This window comes from Struthio camelus, chromosome 13, assembly GCF_040807025.1.
Source record: "Struthio camelus isolate bStrCam1 chromosome 13, bStrCam1.hap1, whole genome shotgun sequence".
Classification (NCBI taxonomy): Eukaryota; Metazoa; Chordata; class Aves; order Struthioniformes; family Struthionidae; genus Struthio; species Struthio camelus.
Genome location: NC_090954.1, coordinates 19232227 through 19256916, shown reverse-complemented (window position 1 = coordinate 19256916; position 24690 = coordinate 19232227). Strand labels below are relative to the sequence as shown.

The window sequence follows — 24690 nt, the reverse complement described above, 5'->3', positions numbered from 1 at the left end:
CCATGACTGATATCAACAATTCTTATAAGCTTAGGTTTTCTCACTTATCTTCAACTAAGGTCTGGAACAGTGTATCCGGAGCAACTCTGCCTGGGTAATAAGCCTTTTCAGAACTTCAAGATTAACTGCAGATAAATGAGCTAAATTAGTATTTATATTGGATATAGGATCCAGCTTCCAGATCCAGACATTTCCAACCTCTGAGGCCTGTCACAAACCTTTAGGAGCCTGGGAAACAACACCCTAGCCCACTCCGGTTACAGTGGATATAGAGAGAGATCAGTGTGTGCCAGGTTTGCTTTATTATCAAATCAAACAAAAACAACTAGTCAGGTCTTGAGTTCAATAAAAGTTTTTGTCTTAAAACTTCAGGTGCAACAGTTTTATCAGTAATTATTTGAGAGTGAGAAGTCCTCTGATACTTGGTCTGCCTGGCATTTAATCCCAACTGCCCCTTGTCTACTATGAGTAACTGAATTACAGGCACACATTTCATATGGAATCACTCACTATCATAAGAATGACTGCATTATGTGTGAGAAAAGAAGGTTAAAAGGTAGGTAAAGAACGGTATGCAAGGCAGAAAAAGAGAAAGGAAGGATCAGGAAGAAAGAGAGAAGCCTAGAAGAAGAGAAGTAGGGCAGAGTAAATGGTGAGGGAAGCAGGTAACGAAGAGAACACAAAAAAGTGGCAAAAAGAATAAAAGGTAGTTTAAAGGCAGAGAAGAAAACCTTTTTTTAAAAGAGAAAAGATGGTAAGGCAAGGCAAGAGCAGTGAACATTCCCTTACTGCCTTTGTTTAACCTGATACATAGTATCAGTGCTTATGTATATTTCTGTTTCCCCTACTCCTAGCAGCCCCCAACATTAGAGGCAAGTTTCCAGATGTCTGCCTTGTATTTATTTTTTATTTAAATTATTTTCTTAATGGGCCATGAGCACTTAAACTTCTGCAAGTTACCACTCTTCCCCAGGCCTACTGAAATTAAAACAAAAAATCCACTTTCTCATTTGAAAGCTATAATCGTATTAAACAAAGAGGTAAGAAGTCTGACCTCGTTCTCAAAGCATTCTACTTCAAATGATATTGAAAACTGGAACAGTAGGACAAACTTAAAGTGAAAGCACATATATCATGTTATAAAAAATTACTATGCTCTTATTTTTAAAACACAATGTTCTTCCTCATATCTTTCAAACATCTTTCTTGAGCTACGCATGAATGCTTGCCTTTGTTCAAAAGACATACCTTGCTGCCGTGACATAGCATAGTGGTTCAGCAGTGAGTTAGGATTTGTTGTGTCCTGTCATGTTGCTTTTTGATATAGTAAGGTTGTACATGCTAAGAAGCCTGTGGTGGTTTCCTCATGCAGGATACAGTCAAGAAGAAGAAGATGACTGGTCTTCATTTGTAAGTATCAGGATTTAAAAAGCCTACTAGCTAAAAAGACTACCTCTTCTTCAAGCTCTGTCATGTCTTGCATTATCTACTCTGATCAGGAGGGAAGGAGCGGGCAATTACAGGAGTGTTAGGCTCTGGAAAAGGAGAAGAAGGAGCATGACTGGCTGGGGCCATTGCATGCCAGTTTCTTCACTAAGAAAAGGGCCTCACCACCAGTAATGCAAGACTGAGTTTCACAACGGCAGTCCTGTACCACTGCCTCGAGTGCTGCCTCACAGCCTATGACCAGCGCTCCCTAGAACTAGAGCTGTACTTCATATTTCTATTTTAAGCTCGTAGAAGTGGTTAGTAAAGGAAAGGTTGCTATGCTATTCAGTGGCAAATCTTGCCACTTTATTACAAATTTTCCATGTTAAAGAATACAATTCCTTGAAGCTGACTAGACAAAATACTTTTTGCCTTTCTGCACAGAAAACACATCAGTAAATGTCATTAGATCAAGCACGCACAATTCAGCTAGCTACATGAGTAAGCTGACTGTTACACAGTCCTGGTTTGTGAAGATCTCTCTCACCAACCATTGCCAATGGTTTCTTTTTGCAAGAATGTATTGGGAGGGATTTTTAGAAAGCACTTACTGCTAAGTTTGCAGGAGCTTTACCATGTTTACCATGTGCTTCAGGAACACTAGCATCACAACCAGCGACCTGTAAAACATCTGAGCTAGGCCAATACAGAGTTCTTCTGGAACTTTCAGCCAAGATACCAGTGACAAATTTAATATTCCTTTATGAGTCATGGTATACTGCACAGAAGATATGGGTAACAACCACTATCATATTTTCACTGTGATTTTACTAAGTCTTCCAAACTGTACGAAGTTGTTTTGATTCTGGTTAGCTGAGGGCACCAAGACCCCTATCAAAGACCTAGTTGTGTCTGAAGTGCTTTCAAGAAATGGAGCTCTGTGCTGAAGTGTGCGTTCTATTAAGTTGGAGTGTGGATCAACAGCTATGAGTTACTGCTCCAGTATATTTCTAGGAAGCACTGAATTGTTTGCTGGTGCCTTAACTCATATGATATCTAAAACCAAGGCACTGTGCATTCTCTGGTGGATACCTCAAAATGAATGAGATGAGAATGACGTGAATCTAACAGAAATGAAATATTTCAATAAGCTACCACTTTAACTTGAGCTTCCACTGCAGTTACTGTTATAAAATGATACTCATGTCCTCTCTTAAGCTGTTGAGTACTGTATGCATTAATAAAATGCTGCCTCATTTACCCACCGCATTTCAACAGATAATTTTTTCTATTCAAAATGGTTTTAAAAACTTGATATCCTCCAGAGTGAAAAATACTACAATAAAAAGCCACAAGGAAATTGCACTGAAGTGTTTAGTATCCTGTTACTGTATTCATCTTTTACGTGCACTGCCCAGGATGAAGATGATGACTATGAAAGTCCTGATGATGATCCGGAAAAGGAAGATGAGGCTGACTATGAATCACCAACAGAAGAACCTGAGGAAGCAGACCATGACAGTGATGGCTATGAGCCACCTCCATCCAATAATGATGAAGCACACCACAACGTCATATTCCCTGCCAAGTCACTTGCAAACAATACAGATTATATAGGTAATTATTAAAAAGTAACTACTATTAATAAATTACAAAGGATGAATAAAAACGGGTTGTGGACACAGACTAGATATTTTAAGTGGCTGATAACAAAACAAAGAAGGTTTCACCTCAAAGTTAACAGTCCAGTTCATAAACGAGATTTAGTGACACTTCATATTGGTGGCCTTGTGACTTTTAAAAAGTTAAATTTTCTACTTCAGACAACCTCTGTTGGTTTCAAAGTTTGTTTTCCTGTGATGTGTGCATTATTTGGTTATTTCATTTGGAATCTGCACCAAGTAAAACACATGTGTGTGTACTGTATTAGCTTTAGTAGTTGTCCCTTAGACTGAATGAAGTGAAAATCAGCTTTCTCTGCTTGTCATTTTTTTTGTCTGATTCTTCAGTAGTCTGCAGCTGTGGAGTCAAAGACATCTCACCACCAAAGGGACATATAAGCCTTTAACTCCAAAGAAAATACCGATCATAATGCAATTGTCCATTATGTACTAAAATAATGTTCTGATGATATATTAACTTAAGTATGCAGCTTACTACAAGGCCTCTTCTTCATAGAGACCTAATGAGAATAAAATAACCAAACTGTTTGAATATTTGTTTAGTTTGTGAATTTTGTTTTCTTTAGACAGACCTTCAACAGCTAGATCATCAAATCAGCCTCCAATACCACCCCAGCGACCTGGCCCTTCCCCTGTACCAGCCCCACCTGGGGGACGAGGTGCTTCTGTATGTTTCTTTCTAAATATTTCATCAATTTCCTTTGCTAGTAGCTCCTAGGAAGTCCAAGTGCAATATCATTTTTATTCAGATTGTGTATGTAGAGGAAGGAGAAACTGTTTCAGCTGTCAAAATGGATGACTCCTGTTACACTGTGGTCTTTTTTCATCAAACAAGTATATTAAATTTCATGGGGCAAATATATTGAATTATTTCCATATCACTTTGTTCTTTCTTACCCTGAAAATCTGCACCAACTTAAGAATGCCTCTCTGATTTAAATTATAGATTTTTAATAGATCTCTTTGTGTTTCTTTAGTGAAATAGTTGGGGGGGGGGGAAAGCTTAGCCTTTCAAAGCCCCAAATGACATGTGAATTTTTTCCTTTTTTATATGGTTAAAACTTTAAAGCTGAAAGCTATTTGTACTGTTTTTTGGGCACTAAAGAGTTACTGTATGCCAGCACAGATGGACATCATGATACCTACCCATGTACACAAGTAAAGATAATTTTCAGGTGCAAGAGCAGGCCCTTCAGTCTGACCCATATAATTGGTTCTTTTATGTAAAACACACAGGCCTCTTTTAAGTGCCATGAGTTCTCAGGACAGCTAACCTGTATTGCTGCTCTGTTACTTGGAACAAGAAAGAACATAGGAAGGCATTTGTCTGAAGAAATCTAGGCTTAGGTGCAAACATCCACCATTTTTGCAGCAGCTAACCACACTTTCTTCTGTTTGACCCCAGATCTCCCAATAAGAAAGAATAGCCCTTTCTCCCTCTGTCAGCAGCCTTAATTAATAAGGATTAATGCATATTTCTCAAGTTCAAATTTACATCCAGTAATTTCAGCATCGTATTTCAAAACTAACATCTGCTGCACTGAAGGGGCAAAGACACAACAGCATTGTTGAAGCTCCTCTTTCTTTACTTTCAAATACCCATCCATGTCCTTCCCAGAGCAAGCATCCCACTAGAGTATTACCTGCAAGACTAAAGGACAGAGCTAATTCTGCATCTGACAAAAAAAGCATGTATGTGTAGGTCTTTCTGCTTTGTGCAGAGACCTATTCTTTGTGCTTTACCAGACCAAGATTGACAGCTGTGGTGTGGCACTTTTAATAAAACTAAAATAAAAAGGTGAAGGCACACTTTAACCACATGTGAAATATTTGTTTTAGCTGCCACTCTTTCCTCCTCCATCAAGCAACAATGACTTGAATAGAGAGAGAAATATCAAGTCTTCGAAACGTAAGTACAGCTGTTTTCGTTTTCGTAAAGTTCTTTCTATGGGCTACACAGCGTTTCACTTTTGCCTACATCTCTTCAGTTCCACCTTCTTCTGCTATTTATTCACACACCCCACAGTTGTTATTCTAACAAGTAACACCAGTTCAGGGTTATACAAAGCTTTATTGACCCGTACCAGTACGTTATTTTTACATAATTTTTGTATTTAGCCCCAGCTCCTTCTATAGACAGAAGCACGAAACCCCCACTGGATCGTCCTGCTCCACCGTTTGAAAGAGAAAGCCCAGTATCAGGTCAGCATTTGCTTATGGTAATACCCATAGCTGTTTATTGCTCAAAATTATCAGTGTGAATATCATCCACGCAAAAGAACAAGGCTACCCAAATGTGCTATAATCCAATCACAAACAAGGTGATTATTCAGGAAAGGCAATGTGAGCAATGCTTGCAGAATGAGGGAAATTCTATCTGGAAAGCAGTAACCCTGAAAATGACTCAGAATTAGTTGAAGAGAAAGAGATTATGAGATCCCTGTATGAAAAGGTTTAATATAATATTTAAGTGAATGAACAAAGGAATACGTAGTAGGTTAAAAGAGGAAATAATTATTTTTGCCTACAGAGTTCATGGAAGACTGTTTAGACTAATATATATAATTCGGTATCCACACTTAAAAGAATGCTGAGAACCGAAAAAAAACAGAAACAAAAATGATATTTGTTTCAGACCAGAAAACCACATTTTACAATGAATCTCAATAGATTATCCTATGATTTTTTGAAATATCTAAACTCTTTTATGTAGTGCATAATGGCATAAGTGTATCCAGTAATTCGAAGTTGAAGGGTGGAAAATATGATTGTAAAATATGCCACTTTAAAAACTCTTTGATTAATTTTTCTGATGCTTTGCTATGAGAAATGGCAATTTTTTCACTCTTTGTAAAGCCAAAATCTGTTTTTCTGGCTTACATCTCAGGAGACTGAATGCTTCAAACCGAAAATTTCACTTTTAATGGTATTTAAAACTTGTCTGTTTTATGGAAAGTTTAACTAATTATCTTAAGCTTTATTTTTTTTCTAATTATATGCCTTTACTATTTTTAGGAAGGAAGCCAGGCCTTCCTGAAAAGGTATGAACTTCCTTGTTTGGTGCTTCTAGATACTTGTTGGTTTTTTTTTTTTGAAATCTATTTTGATACATGTATGCATTCTCTTGACTTTTCCTTATTACTTTACAGCCTCTGACTCCACAGCTAAGGTAAGAATTTTGCCTCCTGAAAAGACACTCTCAATAGCAATATTATCCAGTTATTTCCTATTAAGCTGCCTTTTACCTTTATTTCATCATCTTACTCTTGCTTTAGATCCCTGGGGGAACAGCTAGCAATGATGCCAAAACCTCCTGTCCCACCAAGTGATAGATATGAAAGAGGCAATCCATCTCCCTTAAGGAAGCCACATCCTGTAAAGTAAGTGCTTAAATTAGAGTTCATTTAAGTGAAATTTAATGAAAATCTAAATTAAAGTCAACAAAAGTATGGATGAGCAGCATCGAATAGTATAATTTAACCCCACTGCATGATAGTAGTGTCTGCAGAAATCAAAGTTTTGCTTCAGCAATATTCACGGGATGGCTGTAAGTTTATTTAAAAAAAAAAAAAAAAAAGGAAACGCGGAAAAAGCTCTCTCTCCAGCCATATCTATACAAGCATTAGGTAGGGCATGGCTCATTTCCAAGTTACAGAAAGAGATATACAATCCACAGTTTTTTGACGAGATCAAGTTCTTGCTCTAGAGAATATTCTTTCATGAATCCTATTGCCATTTTTTGTAGGATGTTAGAGAGAGAAAGCTTTAATATTGATTTTTACTAGCCGGCAAAACTCAGTGTTAACAGCAAACAGCATTCTCTAGCATAACTAGATAACTTGTGGGCTGAACAGTTTGACTGATTTTAAAACAAAATATAAGAAAGTAATTGAGATCTTCTAATCAGCCAAGATAATTTATCAGAAAAAAATGCTAGAAGGCTCATCACGTGCTCCAGCACGGTTGCTAAGTACCATAAACTAGTTTAAGACTTGAGGTCTAATGTTTTATCAGTATCGACACTTTTTTTAAGCTCCAGTCTTATGAGAAAGTCATCAGACATTTTACTTGTTCACAGGATCAAGATGGGCTGAAGGCTGGTATGCAGTGTTAGATTATGGCCAAAAAATCATAATCTTTGACATTTTTATGAGGAGAAAAAGAATTGTTTCTGCATTCCTATAGGACTGTAAAACCTACCACAAACTCACATCTTCATTGAAAATATTGCCTAATGAAGACCAAGTGAATGAATAACATTCCATCTACAATTCATGTACTGTTTTCTCTGTTTCATTTTAGGCAGGGTTGGCCACCACAAAAAAAAACGGAGGTAAGTATATTTTTGAAAGCAAGTATGTATATGAATAGGCACTACCATAAAATCAAGTATTTGCATAAACTAACAGTTGTAGAAGAGGTAAACTAGTTTCTTTTATCAGTTATAATGAATACAGACAGATTTTTCATAGCACATTATTTCTTTTTAATCAGTTCCTCTAGATCAAGCTCAATTTATTCCCCAGTTACTTTATTTTAGATAGTAGGGAGAATAAGGCCAACGTTTTTATGACATAGGAGAGGTGATTTTGCTTACAGCAGGTTTTCTTTTTTTAGTTGAAGCTGACCTAATAAATTCATTTTTAGATAACTCTGAGAACATACACTTAACTTAAGGAATGTGGGAAGTTTACATCTGCTGAGAGTTTCTAAATACTTTGGGTCAAATCCCAGTAGTAGACATCTACCTCACCACTAATTTGTAAATAATGGCTGCACCTCATCACAAGAACTTGAAAAATTATTTGATGTTTCATGAAGATAGAAACTGCGGCATTTTAGATGAAAGTCTAAAATTTTGAGTCTTGCACACTCAAAATTCACTGATTTTTAGGTTTTAGGAATACTTGTCTTTTACAAAACTAAAAACTGTGCTACAGTAAGTTGCTAATGTTTGTTTTTTCTTGCCTCCCCAGGAAGAAGAAGAGAGTAAGTGTTTTCTGCAGTGACTTTCAAAACTTAAAATCTTTGTTTGTCTAAATACTTAAAAAAAAAAAAAAAAAAAAGACATAGATGCAGTATTCTTTCTTTAGAGCCATTTTAAAAAGTCAGGTGATACTTTGCCAGGCTGTAGAAAGCCTACAACATTCCTTCCGCAGATATATATAACAAAGCCACAAAACAGAAGAAATCAATAGCTAATAGTGTCTTCCAGTCAGCCAGTTACAACACAGCAAGATTTCTTGTTTTGAAATGCATTATACTGTGCAAACTTGTATTCTGTACACAACATCAAATAGCTAGGCATATAAACCTGGTGTCCGCCCAGTTTTCAACAAAACATTCAGTCAAGCCCTGCTTGTACTAGTCTTCTGTGTAACGGTATTCACACTAAGGAAGAGAGGCAGAATTTGTTTCATGTAATAATAGCATTTATGAATTACTTCACGACCCTGGTTCCAAAAATAAAGCTCCTAATGTGACTTCATAACAAGAGCTGAGCATTTGAGCCACGTCTCTGCAATTTATTACTGTCTCTAAGACTCCACAAAAAATAGGACTACTTAAACTGTGCAGAGTGCAGTTAACCTCTTCCACTCTTACCAGTAGTTCAGGTCTGAAGTCACTGCTAAAAGAAAATATATTTTACTTATAGGCTGTTGTTTATGATGATATGGGAGAAAACTCAAAAAGGAATGAAATTCAAGAAGGTAACCTCAAATTCACTATTTGCAAGCACCGTAAAAGAGAGAACACAAAAAAGAAAGCCACAACAGGCTTTACTGCTGTTAGGTATCTGAGTTGTAGCTTATTCAGAACAGAATTTACAAAATGTAAAGGTTGCTCAAACCTGTTTTCGTTTATTTTTAATTTTATACTTAAAGTTCTCAGCTGATCCTATGAGGTTACATTCCATAAATAACATATCCAGGAGTTTTTAAATAACAGTTTACTCAATTACATCTATCTAATTAAACCACGATAGTATGATAGCATTTCTTCATTCTACCTCATTTAAGAACGTTTCATAAGTTTTAAGTCGTCTTCTCTTCCTCTCCACAGCTGCACCCCAAAGACCAGTGCCACAGCTATCTTTGCCCCCGTACAGCTCCAATACATTCCCTTCAAGATCTGTCAAGCCTCCACCTAAGCCAGGATTCAACAGTATGCCTGGAGCAGAAAGGTTTGTTTCAGCCATTAATGTGTCATTCATTTTGAATCTAACTCTGACTCTGAATTAACTTGTTATTTAGCAAATAATAGTATATATGAGGTTACAGGGTGCTCAGGGGAACAGAGGGTTTCTACTTTAGGAAGTCGATTACTTTTAAAGCTAGATCCTTTCCCCCACTACACTTCATGCTGATTTGTGTCGTTCCCACTATCAAGGAGAATCCTTAGTATAACTGAAGCTCTGTATTCAGAGAACCAGATAATGTAAGTTAGGCAACCCCGAAAAATGCACCTCTCAGTTTTATGACAAGGAAGTATTTTAGGGTCTAAATGGTAGAATACTTCCATTTTTAAGACATCACCTTCTCCCATCTTTTGTCTGCAGGGTCCATTAGAATGGCAAGTTCTTTTGGGAAGGGACCATCTTTTCCTACAAATTTATGCAGCATGTATATCAAAGAGATTCCGACTTAAAAGTCTGCACACTGTAGAGGATTAAGTGCTACAGCTGTGACTGACGATTCCCTCAGAACTTACAAAAACACATGCCTTTGTCGTCTACAGTTGACCATCTGAATGAATTTTACCACGGTTTTAGTAAATTATCCTAATGGTTAATGATTCCTATTTTAAATTGTGAACTTGGTTTCACATATGAATTTTTTTAGCTTCAACTTCCAAGTATTAGATTGCTATGTCTTCGTTTGCTAAACTGAAGAGCTCTTAAATAAATTTTGATTCCTGATGTAGTGTGTAACACACCTTAGTCTTTGATGAGTTAGAGTGGGCTCCCTGAGTCTACGTATAAGGTACATTTTTTAATCTCTGCATTTTTAAATTGTTCTTTGATGAACCCCTCCCATTTACCAACATCCTCTGGAAGTGATGACAGCCAAGTAGCAATAACACTGCAGTAGCAATAGCAAGGTCATATGCAAATACGTAACTATCCCTATGAGGCGCACTTCTAATTACACTCAAACATCACTGCACATTTTGCTCTAGCATTTGAAGCGCACATTTGGCTTATTCGCTCCCACGAATCACAAGGCATGACAGGGTGCCCACGTTCTGCAAGTATAATCAACATACTGATACAAGAGCTTTCTGTACCGATCATTTAAGCAGAGGAGAAATATGGAAAAGAGTACGGGCCATTTGTTCTCAATTAGGTGAAGACATTCTCAAAAGAAAAAAAAGATAAAAGAATCGAAGATTGGGACTCTTCAGTTTGGGAAGCTCTGGGTTTGGGCTCTGAGATCAGGCCATAAAAAGAGAAAGGAATGTAGATTTTCTAACAAAAAGGAGAAAAATGAAGCACCACAGGGAAAGTAAACCATATACAGGCACATGGAAGCGTTATGATGCTGTAGGCATGAGCTCTGTGCCACTGCCAGCTCATAATTGAACATTTATGGTTAGAAGCTGCATTTTCATTACCAGTGTTAAAGAAGGCACATGGAAAGTGAATATGTAATTGGAACTCTAAGTGGAACTCCATCTGGCAAGCTGCTCCTTGTGCTTCCTGCTTTAGGAGAATAATGCAGCCAATCCCTGTGGGAAGGCAACAAGCTTAAGTAGTTTCCTCTATTAATCCCGACAGAGTTACTGGTGACCCATTACTGATTCCCTCTACCTTATTCCCAGATACTGAGCTTGAAGAATACTTAATATTGGATCTACTTACCATGTAAATCTCAAAAATCATTGGCCTGAAAAAGATCTAACACTCTACAGAACAGACACAAAGTCCAGATCAGTTATTCAGACTATAAACGCCTTGTATAGCAACACTGTATTATGTATACTGACTGCCACTTTTTCTTTTTCTTTTTTTTTTTTTTAAACAGTGCTAGCAGCCTGTCTTCAAGTGGCTCACTACCACCACGCTTCCAACTAGGTTTGTATCCCTTTTACATATAAACCATAACTGAAAGTTGAAAGGCAATTTCAGTGCAGTTAATACAACCTCTTCTTCTATGGATGCTTCTGGTTGGACTGTGAACAGAAAACTATCAAGAGATCTTGAAAGGCATCTTGCTTAATTTGCTTAGCCTGAATTTAATGTTTTTCTGGGCTTATTGCTTAGCTAAACTATGGCCAAAACCTCATTTAAGTGCCTTTTTCAATTTAGCTGTGACTACTGACAGCTGAGTAACACTACTTGCAAATCCCTACAGTATACTAATACTCTCAACAAAGGGGAGAACATTTCCCATGTGAAATTCAGTATCTTAGTTGCATATATATCTTTTAATAATACGTTAAAAAGAAAGCAAGCTTAGAAATCTTTTTGCTTTGCAAAGAGAAGTTTTGCATTTGGTCACAGCTGCCAGTGTCCTACAGTGACGGTTTTTAGTTTCTACTCGCTAAGAAGGCAAGGAATGCAAAGAGACAATGTTACTTTTAACTATTTTTAGAGTAACTGGAGATGCTCTCTGCAGAATAATTGTGGTACAGAAACTGAAAAGATATAACCTCTATTTCAAATTCATAAGATTTTAAGGTACCCCGAACCACAGCAGTTCCGTTAAAGTCCCTGTGCACCAAGGATGAATTTATGTAAGAAACCTAATTATCACACATTAGCCTAGACTTAACTTGCAAGTAAATTCAAACTTTCTCAGTATCAGACTGCCATAAATTGTTCATGTCTCTCAGAATCAAGATTCTATGTTGTATACTAGTATCTGATCCACAGATGAAATTATTTCCTGCTTTCGATATTTTCCTATTTTTATTTTATATTTTTAAAGGCAACAACCACAGATCTCCTTCAAGAGGCACAGCAGATCTACGGCCTCCATTGCCAATTCCTAGCAGACAGACTGTTCACCCACCAACCACAGAGAAGGACGAGGTACAAAGATATCACAAGTATTAACCATAAATCCTACGCACAGCAAATATTCTGATTTTGAGAGAGAACTTTTTCAGAGGTGTGTTTCTAGTTAGTAGCCATTGTCAGGATGTTGGTATTTGCTTTTAGTTTCCTTTTCTACGTCAAACTTCAGTGCCTTATTTTGGTCTTTACCAAGAAAAAACCCAAAAACCCAGTAGAACTAAGTACAAGAAGTGTTTGCTTGCTGGATTACTTATTTTGCACACTTGTCTTCAGATATTAAAAATTCAGTTCTCCTTCCACAAAAAACTTGTTGAGTAAAAGATTCAGACTCCTTAAGTGCAGTCCAATTTCACATTTCTTTAAACAAGGCAAGTTTAGAGCAAACCACTCCTAGTGATGGCATGTATGGCTGCCTGAGGCTGGTGTGTACATAGGAAGTCTGCATTATTGTCTCAGTGATAGATTAAAAAAAAAAAAAAAAAGGCAAGGGTGGGGGGAGAGAGAGGGAGAAACAACGGCAAAGGGTGTCAGTATCCCAGGCAGACAAAAAGGAAAATTTCACTTGAAATTTAACTTCTACTGAAGATAATTGGAAATGTCAGTCTTCCTAGCTTTCTTGCAGATGTGTTATAGTCAGATGTACTACAGTCAGACTTTTCAGACTCACTGAAGTTATCAAATCACTTTAAAATCTCTTAGTGTATGCCACCTAGCATACACTAATATGCACTCATATGATCCTTGAAGCTCAAACCTTCAGAAAGTCTGCACATAAACCTTCACATTCAAATTTCCCTCTACTTAGGTGCATGTTGCTAACATCCCAAGCTAATTTTTTGACAGCTGACTTTCTCCTTTATCCTCTTCCGCAAAAAACACAGGACTCACTAAATGATGAATGGTACATTGCGGATATTAGCCGGCCGGAAGCAGAAGCCGCTCTTCGAAAAATAAACAAGGTACTCTAAATTGTTGGAGATGTTCAGTATCTCTGACATGGCCTAGTCAGATGTCCGTACAGTCATCCAGGAAGGCTGAAGGTACATAACATACTAAGGTTTTAGCCCCACTATAGATATGTAAAGTGGAGGTTTCAGCTAGCATACCTTTATCCACCTAAAAGTTAGGCATCCAGTCTAAACCAACCATGAAGGCTACTGTTTTCTATAGTCCAAGAGAACAAAATATGCACCTCCAGAGAACAGTTTCATCTCACCTACCTTGAGGGGGGTGACTTATTTCTTTGCACCAGGGAGGAATCTGTGTCAAAAAGCTCGGACTTAAAATCCAAGTTTTGGACAGCTTGAATTAGATGAGATCAATCATACCCTTTTCTAGGACATATTTACCAGCAAAATGAAGAAACTATTGAAGTGAAATGAAGTGAAATGAAGTAACCCATTGCTGTGAGAATACCAGTATCTCTTTGTCCCACTCATGGTTAATCTGTGACTCTTCACAGCGCACGCAATGAGCTGAAGTTCACATGTACAGCATCTCAACCACTTGTACTGCAGTAGAGCCTATGAGTCCACCTCAGCTGCCTTTAAGAAAGGGTGACCTAATGGAAGACTTGAAAAACAGACCTGAAAGGAAGGAAAACAGTCTGTAATGCTTGTGGATAGAGATCATCACTGCTTCTACCAAAGGCTAGGGCTGTCTGTAAATAGATCAATCACACTGGAATCTTGAATGAATAGGAATGAAATTCCCTTACGGTAAAAGTAAAGCTAGTTTTGGCCTCTGATATCAAGATTTCACCCTCTCCTTTAATGAGATCTCTCCCTCATACAACACCCTTCCTTCCTTCCCCCAAATCTGCATTTGTATTGGACATGGAATGTTTTAAGTAGCAGACTGAAGGAGACAGCATTTCAAAAATGACCTATAAATTTTTCTCATTAATAATATAGTTCTTTTTAGTAGGGAGAAATTAAAAAGCAAATTTATGAAAGAAAAGATACTGAAAAGCATGAGTGGTCTACTTAAGATTCCTGTGCTGCGGCACTCGTGCCACAAGCGTCTTTCATTTGTCATCTTCCATTTTTTCATCTTTCAGGATGGAACTTTCTTGGTGAGAGACAGCTCAAGGAAAACTGCTACTCATCCATACGTACTGATGGTTTTATACAGAGATAAAGTATACAACATTCAGATTCGTTACCAGGAGCAAAATGACATATATTTGTTAGGAACCGGCTTAAAAGGAAAAGAGGTACTACATGTTTTTTCATAATACTTCCTTTCTTCTTAAGGTATCTCCTGTCTCGTTCTCAAAATGTCAGGCTGCTTGACCTGGCAGCTGTTTTACTCCAGCAGAATTCTACTTATTGTCTTAGTGCTATTCCTGATGCGAATACACTATGGTATTGTTGAGAGAAAAATCAGATTCAGCTATTTATACTCAGGAAAAGAAGGGACAACCTTAGCATACAGCTATTAGAAATCAATATAAGTAGTTAGAGAATGTTCATTTACCACTAAGATACCAGATAAGGAAAATTCACAGCTGAGAGCAAATCCATATCTGCCAGCTCTACTGCTTTTATTCCAGATTGCAGGCTTACTCACTTGCACTAATACTACATTGGATTTATTGGTGTCAGACAGACAGACTGACACCACAGTCATCACAAGTAGTATAGTTCTGACTGAGTCAGAATTTTCTGAACTTCTGAGTCACCTTTTGAACTTTCAAGTACAGTCATTATGTCAAGCAGAACAACATTACATACTAAACAGGCCAAGTCTGCATATATTAATTACATAGCACATCCACAGTAGGTTCAACATCTCCTGCACATACTAGATTAACAGTGATGGAGCTGCATATTGCGGCGGGAATGAAAAAGGCTGGCCTAATGCTATGTACAGGACCTTACAAGAGTGCAAAATTAAAATTAGAGTTTGGAAAAAAACTGTTTCGGCTGCTGATTAATAATGATTCTGACATCTTCCCATTACCTTCTCATTTTTCCATCCCACAGGATTTTTCTTCTGTAGCAGATATCATTGATTACTTCCAAAGAACACCCCTTCTTCTAATTGATGGAAAAGACAGAGGTTCAAGAAACCAGTGCATGTTAAAATATGCTGCAGGACATATTTAAATGAGAGCCTAATGAAGGTCACGTACAGGAACAAAGTCTACTAAAGTCTGTAAGCCTCAGGATATTTCCTTCTTCAGTGACCTCAAGTCACGAAGAAACAATTAAAAATCCTTTTAATCTTAAGAAAAAAAGAACAATGCTCTTATTTTTAAAACGTGCTTTAAATGCAGCAAATCTGATCTTCCTACAACGTATTTATTACTGTCTGCTAATCATACACTGCATGAGAACTCCTTACGTGAGGAAGACTGCCTTCCAACATACATATAAGTTATTGAAACGATTTCCATGCTAAAATAGAGGACCCATGACATACCTATCAATACAGGTCTTTTCTTTCTTAGGAAGAAAATTTGTTAGCTCTTTTTCAGATCACAACTGCAGTAGCAATTACATTATGTAAAGTGATACACAATAGACCCAAATCTTGTCAAAGTTGAGCAGCAGACAAAGGCACCAAAAGCTTTATTTTTCACACTCTGCTTTTCAATAAATGTGGCCATGGGCAATTCTATCAAAAGACTAGGTCTCTGACTTGGCCCTAAAAACACCTACTTTTCAGTGATACAAAAACCCTGGATATTTAGCTGGCTGTCAAGAACTGTGTCTGTGTTATTCATCTATTAAACAGTCTCTGCTCACTCTTTTTTTGGAAAAACAGACTATACAGAGGTACCATCTCCTATCTGCCATACCGTTTGCGAGTCACTGATGGCATGGTCCTATCCCTCAAAATGGAAGTATGTATCTCCTAGGATCCTTCATCGTCATTCAGAAAAAAGCTTTTCTTCCTTACCATAGGCTTTCCTTTAGCTGTCTCTTCCTCTCTAAATTAAGTAATCACTGTTTCACAAGAGACACATCACCCAGATCATCATCACGTGATTCTTAATTGGCAGACCACAGCCAAATCTCTTAGTAAGCAAGCACATACCACCAGGATAAGCTGAGTTCCTCTTACAAAATTGCTTTCTGTTCTTACTGTATTTTTTCAAGAAAAACAGTAACATTCTCAGTTCTAAAATATAAGCTGCACCAAAACACTACCGAAGAATCAGTACATCAAGAGTTTTTCCCAGTCCTCTGTAAGTGGGACTTATCCAATTGTTTTCCTAGGTTTTCTACTGACTTTTGTTTTCTGATAAAGACCTTAGCTTGAGACATACCTTGGACTTTGTCACACTTCTTTTCCTTAAAGTTATTTTGTGTATCACTTGAAATATCTGAACCACAATTCAAGGCAGGATAATATCTTCAGTGCAATTTGTATAGCTTCTCAGATAAGATCATCAGATTTCATAAACAATTCTACAACTGTAAATATTTTTATTTTGTAAATGTTATCTTCACTTCCAATATATTTTGCTAGAAACTGGATTCAGAGCTAAAGAACTTCATTTTCCTGTAGCTATGCGCCCCCAACCACGAAAGATGAAAAATAATGTTGAACAAAAATCTTCAACTGACAAGATCGATTTCTAGCACTATATGTATATTTTTAAATTTGCTATTAATCTTGAGAAGGAAGAGTCAGGAGTTATGTACTATGTTTATCCCAAAATGCTAAAATTTAAGAACAAACACCTCATATTACCACTGATTATGTGAGCTGCTGGTTTGTAATACTATTCTATAACATCATCTTGAAAATTCTGACAACCTAGAAATGCCTTTTAACAAATTGGCTCTTACTTGTTTTAAATCATCTTGTTATGAAAGAGCAACAAAGTACAAACCAGCATAACAGATTATAACACCACGTATTTTTTTTCAGTAGAGTAAATATGGATTTGATTATTCAGAAAAATATATTTTGTCTGAAGAAAAATATATCTCAACATTCAAACAATTCCACAAGTACAGTGTGTTTGAATATTAACTGTAATAAAATATATAAAAATGTTGGCTACCAAATTTGGGCCAGTAGGAGAGTGTTTAAACCATCAACTTTCACTTTTTTTTTTGAGCTAGGTGCATTAGAAGTTCACTACAGAAACTAGAATCAAAGTGCTTTTTGGTTTTCCAGAAGTTACTTGCTATTTAGCATCCTTCCACAGTAAAATTTTTAGAGTGCAGAAGGACGATCAAATCACAAGATCCAGTTTCTCTTTTATTGATCCTTTCTTATCCCATTTCTCCTAGCAGAAGTGAGATAGGCGAAAGCAATGTCCTGAAATAATTTAAAATCTTCTGTTAGTGTTCCGATACGTCCTTGAAAGGAGAAAACTACACGTGAAAAAAATTCATGCCCAAATTCCTGTTCTTTTCGGTTGATGATGTTACTCTTCTCAGCCTAATAGGTCTAATTTGGGGAATTTGGGTTAAAAAGATCTTAAAATCAGTAAGATAATTTATTTTTTGTTCTACATTTCCAGTTTAAAACAACAATATTCTAAGCGAGGAAAACCATACTATCCTTTAACAGTTCAAAGTGGAGGACTATTAATGGAAGGTAATGCATGAAAATGAATAAATTACTTAATTCTTCAAACTCCAAGGTTTTTTTCGTCAGCTTCTCTCAAATCTTTGGCCTTCAAGGGATGGCTGAAATTCAAAATAAGGTCACAGAGCAGTAGTTGGCTTTCCACTGTAAGATAAAGGGCAAACTATTGTCATGGCATTTATTGAATGGCAGATACTAAGTGAAAGGCAATTTAATGTAGCACTTTCATGTGTTTATCCCTCAACTCTTTCATAAACCAAAAGGATCATTTTGGCTTGGCTTTACTCCAATTTACTCCAAGGCAGTTAAATAAAGTTTTGCATTAGGGTATTAGTAATATTTCTATTAGGAGACTATTATGTCCCTGCAAAGGAATTACTTTGATTATCTAACAGGTTTTCTCCATATTTAGCTAACATGATTTCATATTTATGTAAATGTTGTTTCATTCATTTTTCAAAATGAAAGAGCAAATTTATTGTTTCATTACATTAAAAAAAAAGCTCTGTGACAAAGACATGAGCCATTCACAACTGCACATTCTTCTAAACAACGCCTTAACATCTTTCAGTTTAACTGTGTGATGACTTCAGAATTACCGTTCAGTTTCTTCAGCTCACTGGACATTTTATCAACACTTCTAATCGCAGCTTCAAGGTTAAACTGCTGATCAGGATCATCAGTTTTCAACATCTGTATAAAATATAACCAAAATATAACTGATACTGTACATGTGATTCTTAAAACTCAGTAACACAGATCAGCATCTTTATGAAAATTTTTCTTTGATTACCTAAAATATTATTTTAGCTAAAACTTCCTCCCTTCCCTTTTCAAATTATCCATTTAGATATGGCAAATACTAAACACCTAGGTTTCAGTCTTGCTTTCTATTCCACATGAATTTTTTCCTTTTTTTAAACTAAGAACTGTAATAAAATGAATCATATCTAAAATTTTCTCTCCTCACCAGCATTTTTTTTTCATTTTTGTTTTCCACCCTGTTTTTTCCTAGAAAACATATAGTGAGTTAATCTTCAGGTCTTGGTTAGTCAGCCACAAGATGGAGCTATTGTAAAGTTAACATGCATAAAACAAATTAATGTCACTACTGGAGACCATATTTTTTCCCCCTTAACATTTAATTAAAGGGAAAAAAAAATCTGCTGAAAATGAAGACCATTAGCAATTTTTAAATTTACACTATATTCTTCAAATAGCTCCACTTTTTAAGAATTTTAAGAAAACATTAATAAAATGTTATATATTGTCTTTTTACTGACAAGTTACCAGCCCTCTATTTATCATCCAGAAATTCTAAAAAAGTTATCTGGAAAAAATCTGAGTAATTTCATAAGCTATTCGTAAATGATGCTCATTATGTAGACCACCTGCATGCATTATAGAGTATAACAATAAAATTGAACATGCATTTAATGTAGAGTTTTTGTCCAAGTCTCTCTTTCCTTCAGATACTGCCTTGTCATTAAGGTCATCAGCCATGGTCAAAGATCCTAAAAGCACAAAAACCAAATAATTTCCACAGTGGAGTATAACAGCCTCAGATATATAATAACATTTGACTAAAAACAGAGATTACATTTTATTTTCATTAGTGTTATCTGAAGATGGGGGCATTAGAACAGATGTATTACTTTTGTGAAGAAGTCTTATTTTTTGTTTAAATCTTGAATACAATTTCTTTCTTTTCCTTCTTTCCTTTTAAGGACAATGTTTCAAAAAATTTTTAGGAGTTGAACACGGGGCCAGTAATAGCGAATGGCTGTGTTTATCGTAGCTATGAAGAATTCCTCAGACAAAATTCTCCAATACTAACTGTCTTTGACTTAAAGTTTTATCAGAATCTAAAAAGGAATTGCATAATCATTTATTATCATCAATTTATGGCAGAAGAATCTAAAGCACACACAAAAAAAAGATGTCAAGTGTCTGCTAGTCAGTAACAGAGCTGAAATTAAAAAGCAGATCCCTGGACTCTTATTTTTCTTCTCCTGCTCTCTCCTCTCTTTTCTCTGTACACATTAGAAAACCCTCAGACAAGTTTAAGCTTATGACATCAGTGGAAAGTTACTTCAACACTGAGAGAGAGAGGGGGAAAAAAAAAAAAAAAAGAGTATATTTCATCCTGATACTGCGTGTGTTCAGAGGGGATGCAACGAAAGCAAAGGCCCCTGCCTCAGCTCAAAGGGCAGCCAGAAGCGGGTGCACCTCCATCCGCCCCCATCGAAGCGGCCTGCCGCGAGCGCACGGCCCTTTGCAGGGCTGGCAGAGGGCTCCCCACGCTGAGCAACGCGTCCGACGTAGCTAACGGCAAACCTCGCCACGCACCAGACGCCCCGCTGCTGTGAAGCAAGCTGGCCTGTCCCTGAGGAAGCCTTAGGCTGGCCAGCCCGGGAGCCCTGCAGGCGGTGGAGGCCGCAGCTCTGGGCCGGCAGCAGCACAGCGCTTTCCAGCAACGGAGAGGAGCCTGCCGTCACCAGCGCCTGGCAGTGCCGCGGCTTCCTGCCAGCGCGCGGCCGGGCACGCTGGGCCCTGCCGGGGCCCCGTGAGGTGCCAGCTCCTGGGTGCCCTGCCAAGGGCCCCCCGGCCCGGGCAGGCAGCGGCTGCACTCCCCACATAGGCGCCGGCAGTGCACTCCTCCCCACGTGGGCGGCCGCCGGCGCTTCGCCCCTTTCTGCTTTCCGCAGCAAGGAAAGCCCCACGACGTGTCCCTGCCCCCGCACATAAAACTCTGGTGGGCTGCAAGAGCCCTGTAGGAGTTGTGATTTTAGGAGCAGGAGGTAAAGAGTAGCCACAAATAGCACAAGAGCTGAAAAAGAAACGAGGAAGAAAGGACTGAGGGGGCAGTGAGAGAGCGGTCAGTGATGACTGCCTCTCGTCCTTTGTGGCCTTGCCTGTGGAGCAGCGAATGCTGTTGTATGTTGCAGCAACTAGTTTATAAACAGGGATTTTTGTCATCTACACAAATTCAGAGGCACTAAGTGTAATTTACGGTGACTCAAGATCAAACAACGAACCTAATTTCAACAAAACCGGAAAGGCACCTTCCTATACTAATTTACTGAGTTTACCTACAGCAGATGATCACTGCCCTTAGATGCATATATCTGACTTCGTTTTGAAATCAACTAAAACCTGCTCAGAAACGGACTGGAGCGGGGAACTGCTCTTTCCTTCCTCAGTCTGCAAAGGGCAGACTGTGTTGTGCTCTGTAGTAGTTAAAGCCAGGGACACCAAATAAATGAATGGCTGTCAGCGCTGCTATTTCATTTACTGCAACCACTTTTCCTGCTGCTCAGTGTTTGCCTTTATTCAGCCTTCCTGTGTGACACCGCTGAGCGAAGGTGACTAGTACATTAGAGGGAGGGGCGTTACTTGGATGTAGAGCAGAAGACCCTGTCACAGAAGTCAGCCGTCCGCTGTGTATTCACTCTTCCATTCTCTCTCTCTTTCAGGGGTTGGCTCTCACAAAGCATTTTCTTTAAAATAAAGTGTTCTAAATGTACTGTTTTGTGACTGCAAGGTGAAGTTAAAATGCAATTCTGTATAGCAGTTTCTGTTAGGGAATAATTTAGCTGTTTTTCAAAGAGAAAATACCACGTACTGCTTTGACAGAGGGGGCTTTCTGAAGATGAGAAACGTGAAGCAGGAAACACTTTATACATACACTAATTCCTGTACTACGTTCTTTCAGTTCATAAGGCCTCACACAGAAGCCAGCGCAAGCAAGTTAGCTGCGCTTCTCAGGAAAACGTCCTCTGTGGCTTGTAGAAGCTGGTAATTTTGCTCACAGGGTACTGCAGTGTAGGTTTATGCAAAGAAAATATACAGTAAGATATTTTTACATATCTACTATATATGGAAATATATATACAAATAGATATAAAATACATATACAAATACATGTACAAAAAATTACCATAGTAGCCTAACAAGTTCCTGAAAACATTTATGTTAGTAGAGGCAGAAAATATTTCTTCAATAGCCTGTGAAGGAGAATGCATAAATGGCTGCCAGGAATGGGGTTAGCAGAAAAGGCTATAATGAATAAATGGGTACCCGCTTTACTGTAGAGACTGCTAGGAAAAACACGTAAGTGTAGGACCCTAGTATGGTAGTAGGGAAGGAGAAATATATAGCTGACCTCAAGTAAACTGAGTTTTTGGGTAAAGGGGCATTTTTGCAGACAGGGGGGAGACAGTTCCAGACTGACATGTATTCAAAGAGTTTAAGTTTACTTTCTGAATTTGGTAAGAGGTTTTCTTTTTTCATATCACATAACACAAATACCTTGTCACATCGTACTTGAATTCTACTGTACTCACTATAGAAAGAAAAACAGAATACTGTAACCACCAGAAAATGGGGGTTCAAAACATGAAAGAAAAAACTGAGTTGCCTGGCCTAATTAGATGAACCAAGTAGAGTGCCTTTCTAAAAATAATCTTAAATAACTTGAGACACTAGCCAGCCAGATGACCAATACTATAGGAAACTGATAGTACAAGGCATTTTCTTTTAAGAAGAAAAAAGAAAGAGCGAGACTATTTAACATCTGCCATCAAATTCACTTGGAGCTTAACTGAAACATTTTCTGGATTTCTTTAAAAGGTAGTATTTCAAAATGAAAATTTGAAATTAATAAATTATTGAATTAAATGTCCATGTGACAATGTTTGCACAAATGCTGCTAACAATTTAATATCAGTCTATTGGTTTATAAGCCACAGTTTTAAGTTTTGCTTTAAATAAACCTGCAGGTTTATGGGCAAAGACATATGCAGCTGAAACTGATTGTAACTCTCTTTAAACATGGGCTGATCTGGCTGTGTATGAGACTTTAGCCCATGAAATAACTGTCTCCCTAGAATCTTTCTGCAAATATATTAAGTTATGGAAGGGGAGGCGGTTGTGCCACACTGGTGAATCTCAGATAAAGACAGAATTACTACTAGCCATTCTCTAAGGGGGAAAAGAAAGATCAGGAGGACTAGAAATCTACTTTAGGTCACAAATTTAGGATTATGACATGAATCAGGAAGCACTGTAGGCAGCTAAAATAGTGCAGATCACTTTACAGAACTGCTTTCTCACCTTCGCAGGAAAATTAATTTGAATATCATACCAGGCAAAAATAAAAGAATTAAATACATAACCACTTAATAAGAGAAGATTTTGAAATTAGGGACATGTAAAATTGATTTTCCTGTACAATCATAAATGAAGTAAAAAAGCAAGAGAGAATAAGATCTCATGTTGTTATCTCATGGTTACAGGCATAATTTTAAAAGATTGTTCTAATGGGGAACAGCAGAAATCTATTCACTTCAAAGGTGATCACTATTTTAGTGAGCAGACTTAATAAACTTTAATAATTTCTCTCTTTTAAGAAAATCATATTTACAAATACTGTAATGCACTGGAGATGAGAAGTAAAGAAATAAAATATGTCCTAAAAGCATAGCTATTTGCTGTTAATTAGAACTTTGAAAGCCTTAGTTTTGGCTAAAAAAAAAAAATCCTAATGGATCTAATAGGAGACTTTGAAGGTTCAAAGCATGTTATTAAACTTTCACACAAAAAGCTTTAATAGGATGGCAAAAAAGCCATTGCCTGCTTATAAAAAAAGTTAATCCAGATTGCGAGGAGAGTCAAATAGAAACCAAACTAACACATTAAAAAAAATCACACAGCCTGAGCATATTACAGTTATTTGTAATCAAATGATATGACTTTCTCATAAGCTTTAGAGTACACGTGGGCTTTGCATAGATGAAAACTGGTAAATGCCAGAGGGAAAAATAGGTTAACCAGATCATGGTATAAAACAGTAAAGTAAAAGCTAGACTTTGTCTTGAAAAGTTTACAATTCAATCAGATAAGGCAGAGTGACAGGCAGAAAGGAGTGAAAAGGGAACCGATTTGCTTTAACACATTGTCATGAACCAGGAGGAATAAACTCCGAGTTAAAAAATACTTTTGTGATAGATTATATTGGGTCGTGAAATTCCTTTGCTTCAAGAGTTTTCAGCAAGAAAAACTTCAGCAAATTATATAATGCGTAGTACACTTTGCTGAGACTATTTTAATAATATTTGACTAAGATGACATTAAAAGCTCTGAAGTGTCCCACTTAAAGAATGAAAATGCTGCATTTCACTGCAGCAATATAATTAAGCCTATGCTGCTCTAAGAAGCCGATTATATTAAATGTCCACATATTTTTAAAAAGAAACTGTTTAGATCATGAAGAATCCTGCATTTAATTTAGTATTTGCTTGCCTGCAAACTTGAAGATCGTTGATTTCTGTACGCATATTATTATCAGACTTAGAGGCACCAATCATTACCTTCCAGTTTAGACAGTAAATTTCTTTTAAGGTAACCCCAAACAGCAATAGATTTTACAGGGTGACACATGAAGAAGCCTTCTCCATCATCTATTTTATTATCTTCACGACACTGGGCAAACCACCAACAAAATAAACTGTGACCTCTGAGTGGAAGACAGAAATGACTATATAGAACTCTGTTTCATTCTATTGCTTGACCAGTAAATATTTTTCTGGTCAGTACTGTGTTTTTTAAGTTCACCACATATCAGGTTTGAAAATCACAAATGTAATTTCCTTGTCTTTTATATGTTTGCATGGACAGTTTAAATTAGAAACATTAAATTTCCAATGTGCTGCCTTTTGTTACTTTTTGTGAAAAATATTTTTAAACCATAAACAGCATAAGCTTACGCTTTGTGTGGGGACCCCAGAAGGTCCCCATTTGGTGTTTGTGTAGTTCTTTTACCTGGTAAGGTTTTAAGCTACACGTTTAAGTGATTTTTAAATTTAATATTTAAGTAAATGGCACACTAAGTATATGACTATTCCATGATTGCAGACAAATGCATGTATGTTGCAAATACAAATGTAATCTTCTTTAGAAACCACTTGATAGTGGGAATAATTTTGATGTGGAGTTTTAAAATAAAGC

At 37.2% G+C, this 24690-nt stretch overlaps 1 protein-coding gene across 2 annotated transcripts in view; it reads left to right on the top strand.

The window, feature by feature from the left end:
* LCP2 (lymphocyte cytosolic protein 2) overlaps nt 1-19119 on the top strand; it is a 37055-nt gene extending 17936 nt beyond the window's left edge. The window contains exons 6-21 of one of the 2 annotated variants that reach the window (XM_068959401.1): nt 1373-1410; nt 2847-3045; nt 3677-3777; nt 4950-5019; nt 5229-5312; nt 6126-6151; nt 6260-6279; nt 6386-6490; nt 7413-7443; nt 8087-8099; nt 9174-9294; nt 11135-11184; nt 12041-12144; nt 13011-13088; nt 14189-14344; nt 15117-19119. In XM_068959401.1, the coding sequence (XP_068815502.1) occupies nt 1373-1410; nt 2847-3045; nt 3677-3777; nt 4950-5019; nt 5229-5312; nt 6126-6151; nt 6260-6279; nt 6386-6490; nt 7413-7443; nt 8087-8099; nt 9174-9294; nt 11135-11184; nt 12041-12144; nt 13011-13088; nt 14189-14344; nt 15117-15239 (1319 nt within the window). In that variant the 3' untranslated portion in view covers nt 15240-19119. Of the gene's footprint in view, nt 1-1372; nt 1411-2846; nt 3046-3676; nt 3778-4949; nt 5020-5228; nt 5313-6125; nt 6152-6259; nt 6280-6385; nt 6491-7412; nt 7448-8086; nt 8100-9173; nt 9295-11134; nt 11185-12040; nt 12145-13010; nt 13089-14188; nt 14345-15116 lie in introns of both variants that reach the window. The other variant, XM_068959402.1, reaches the window with a different exon arrangement.
* Nucleotides 19120-24690: the final 5571 nt, after the last annotated feature.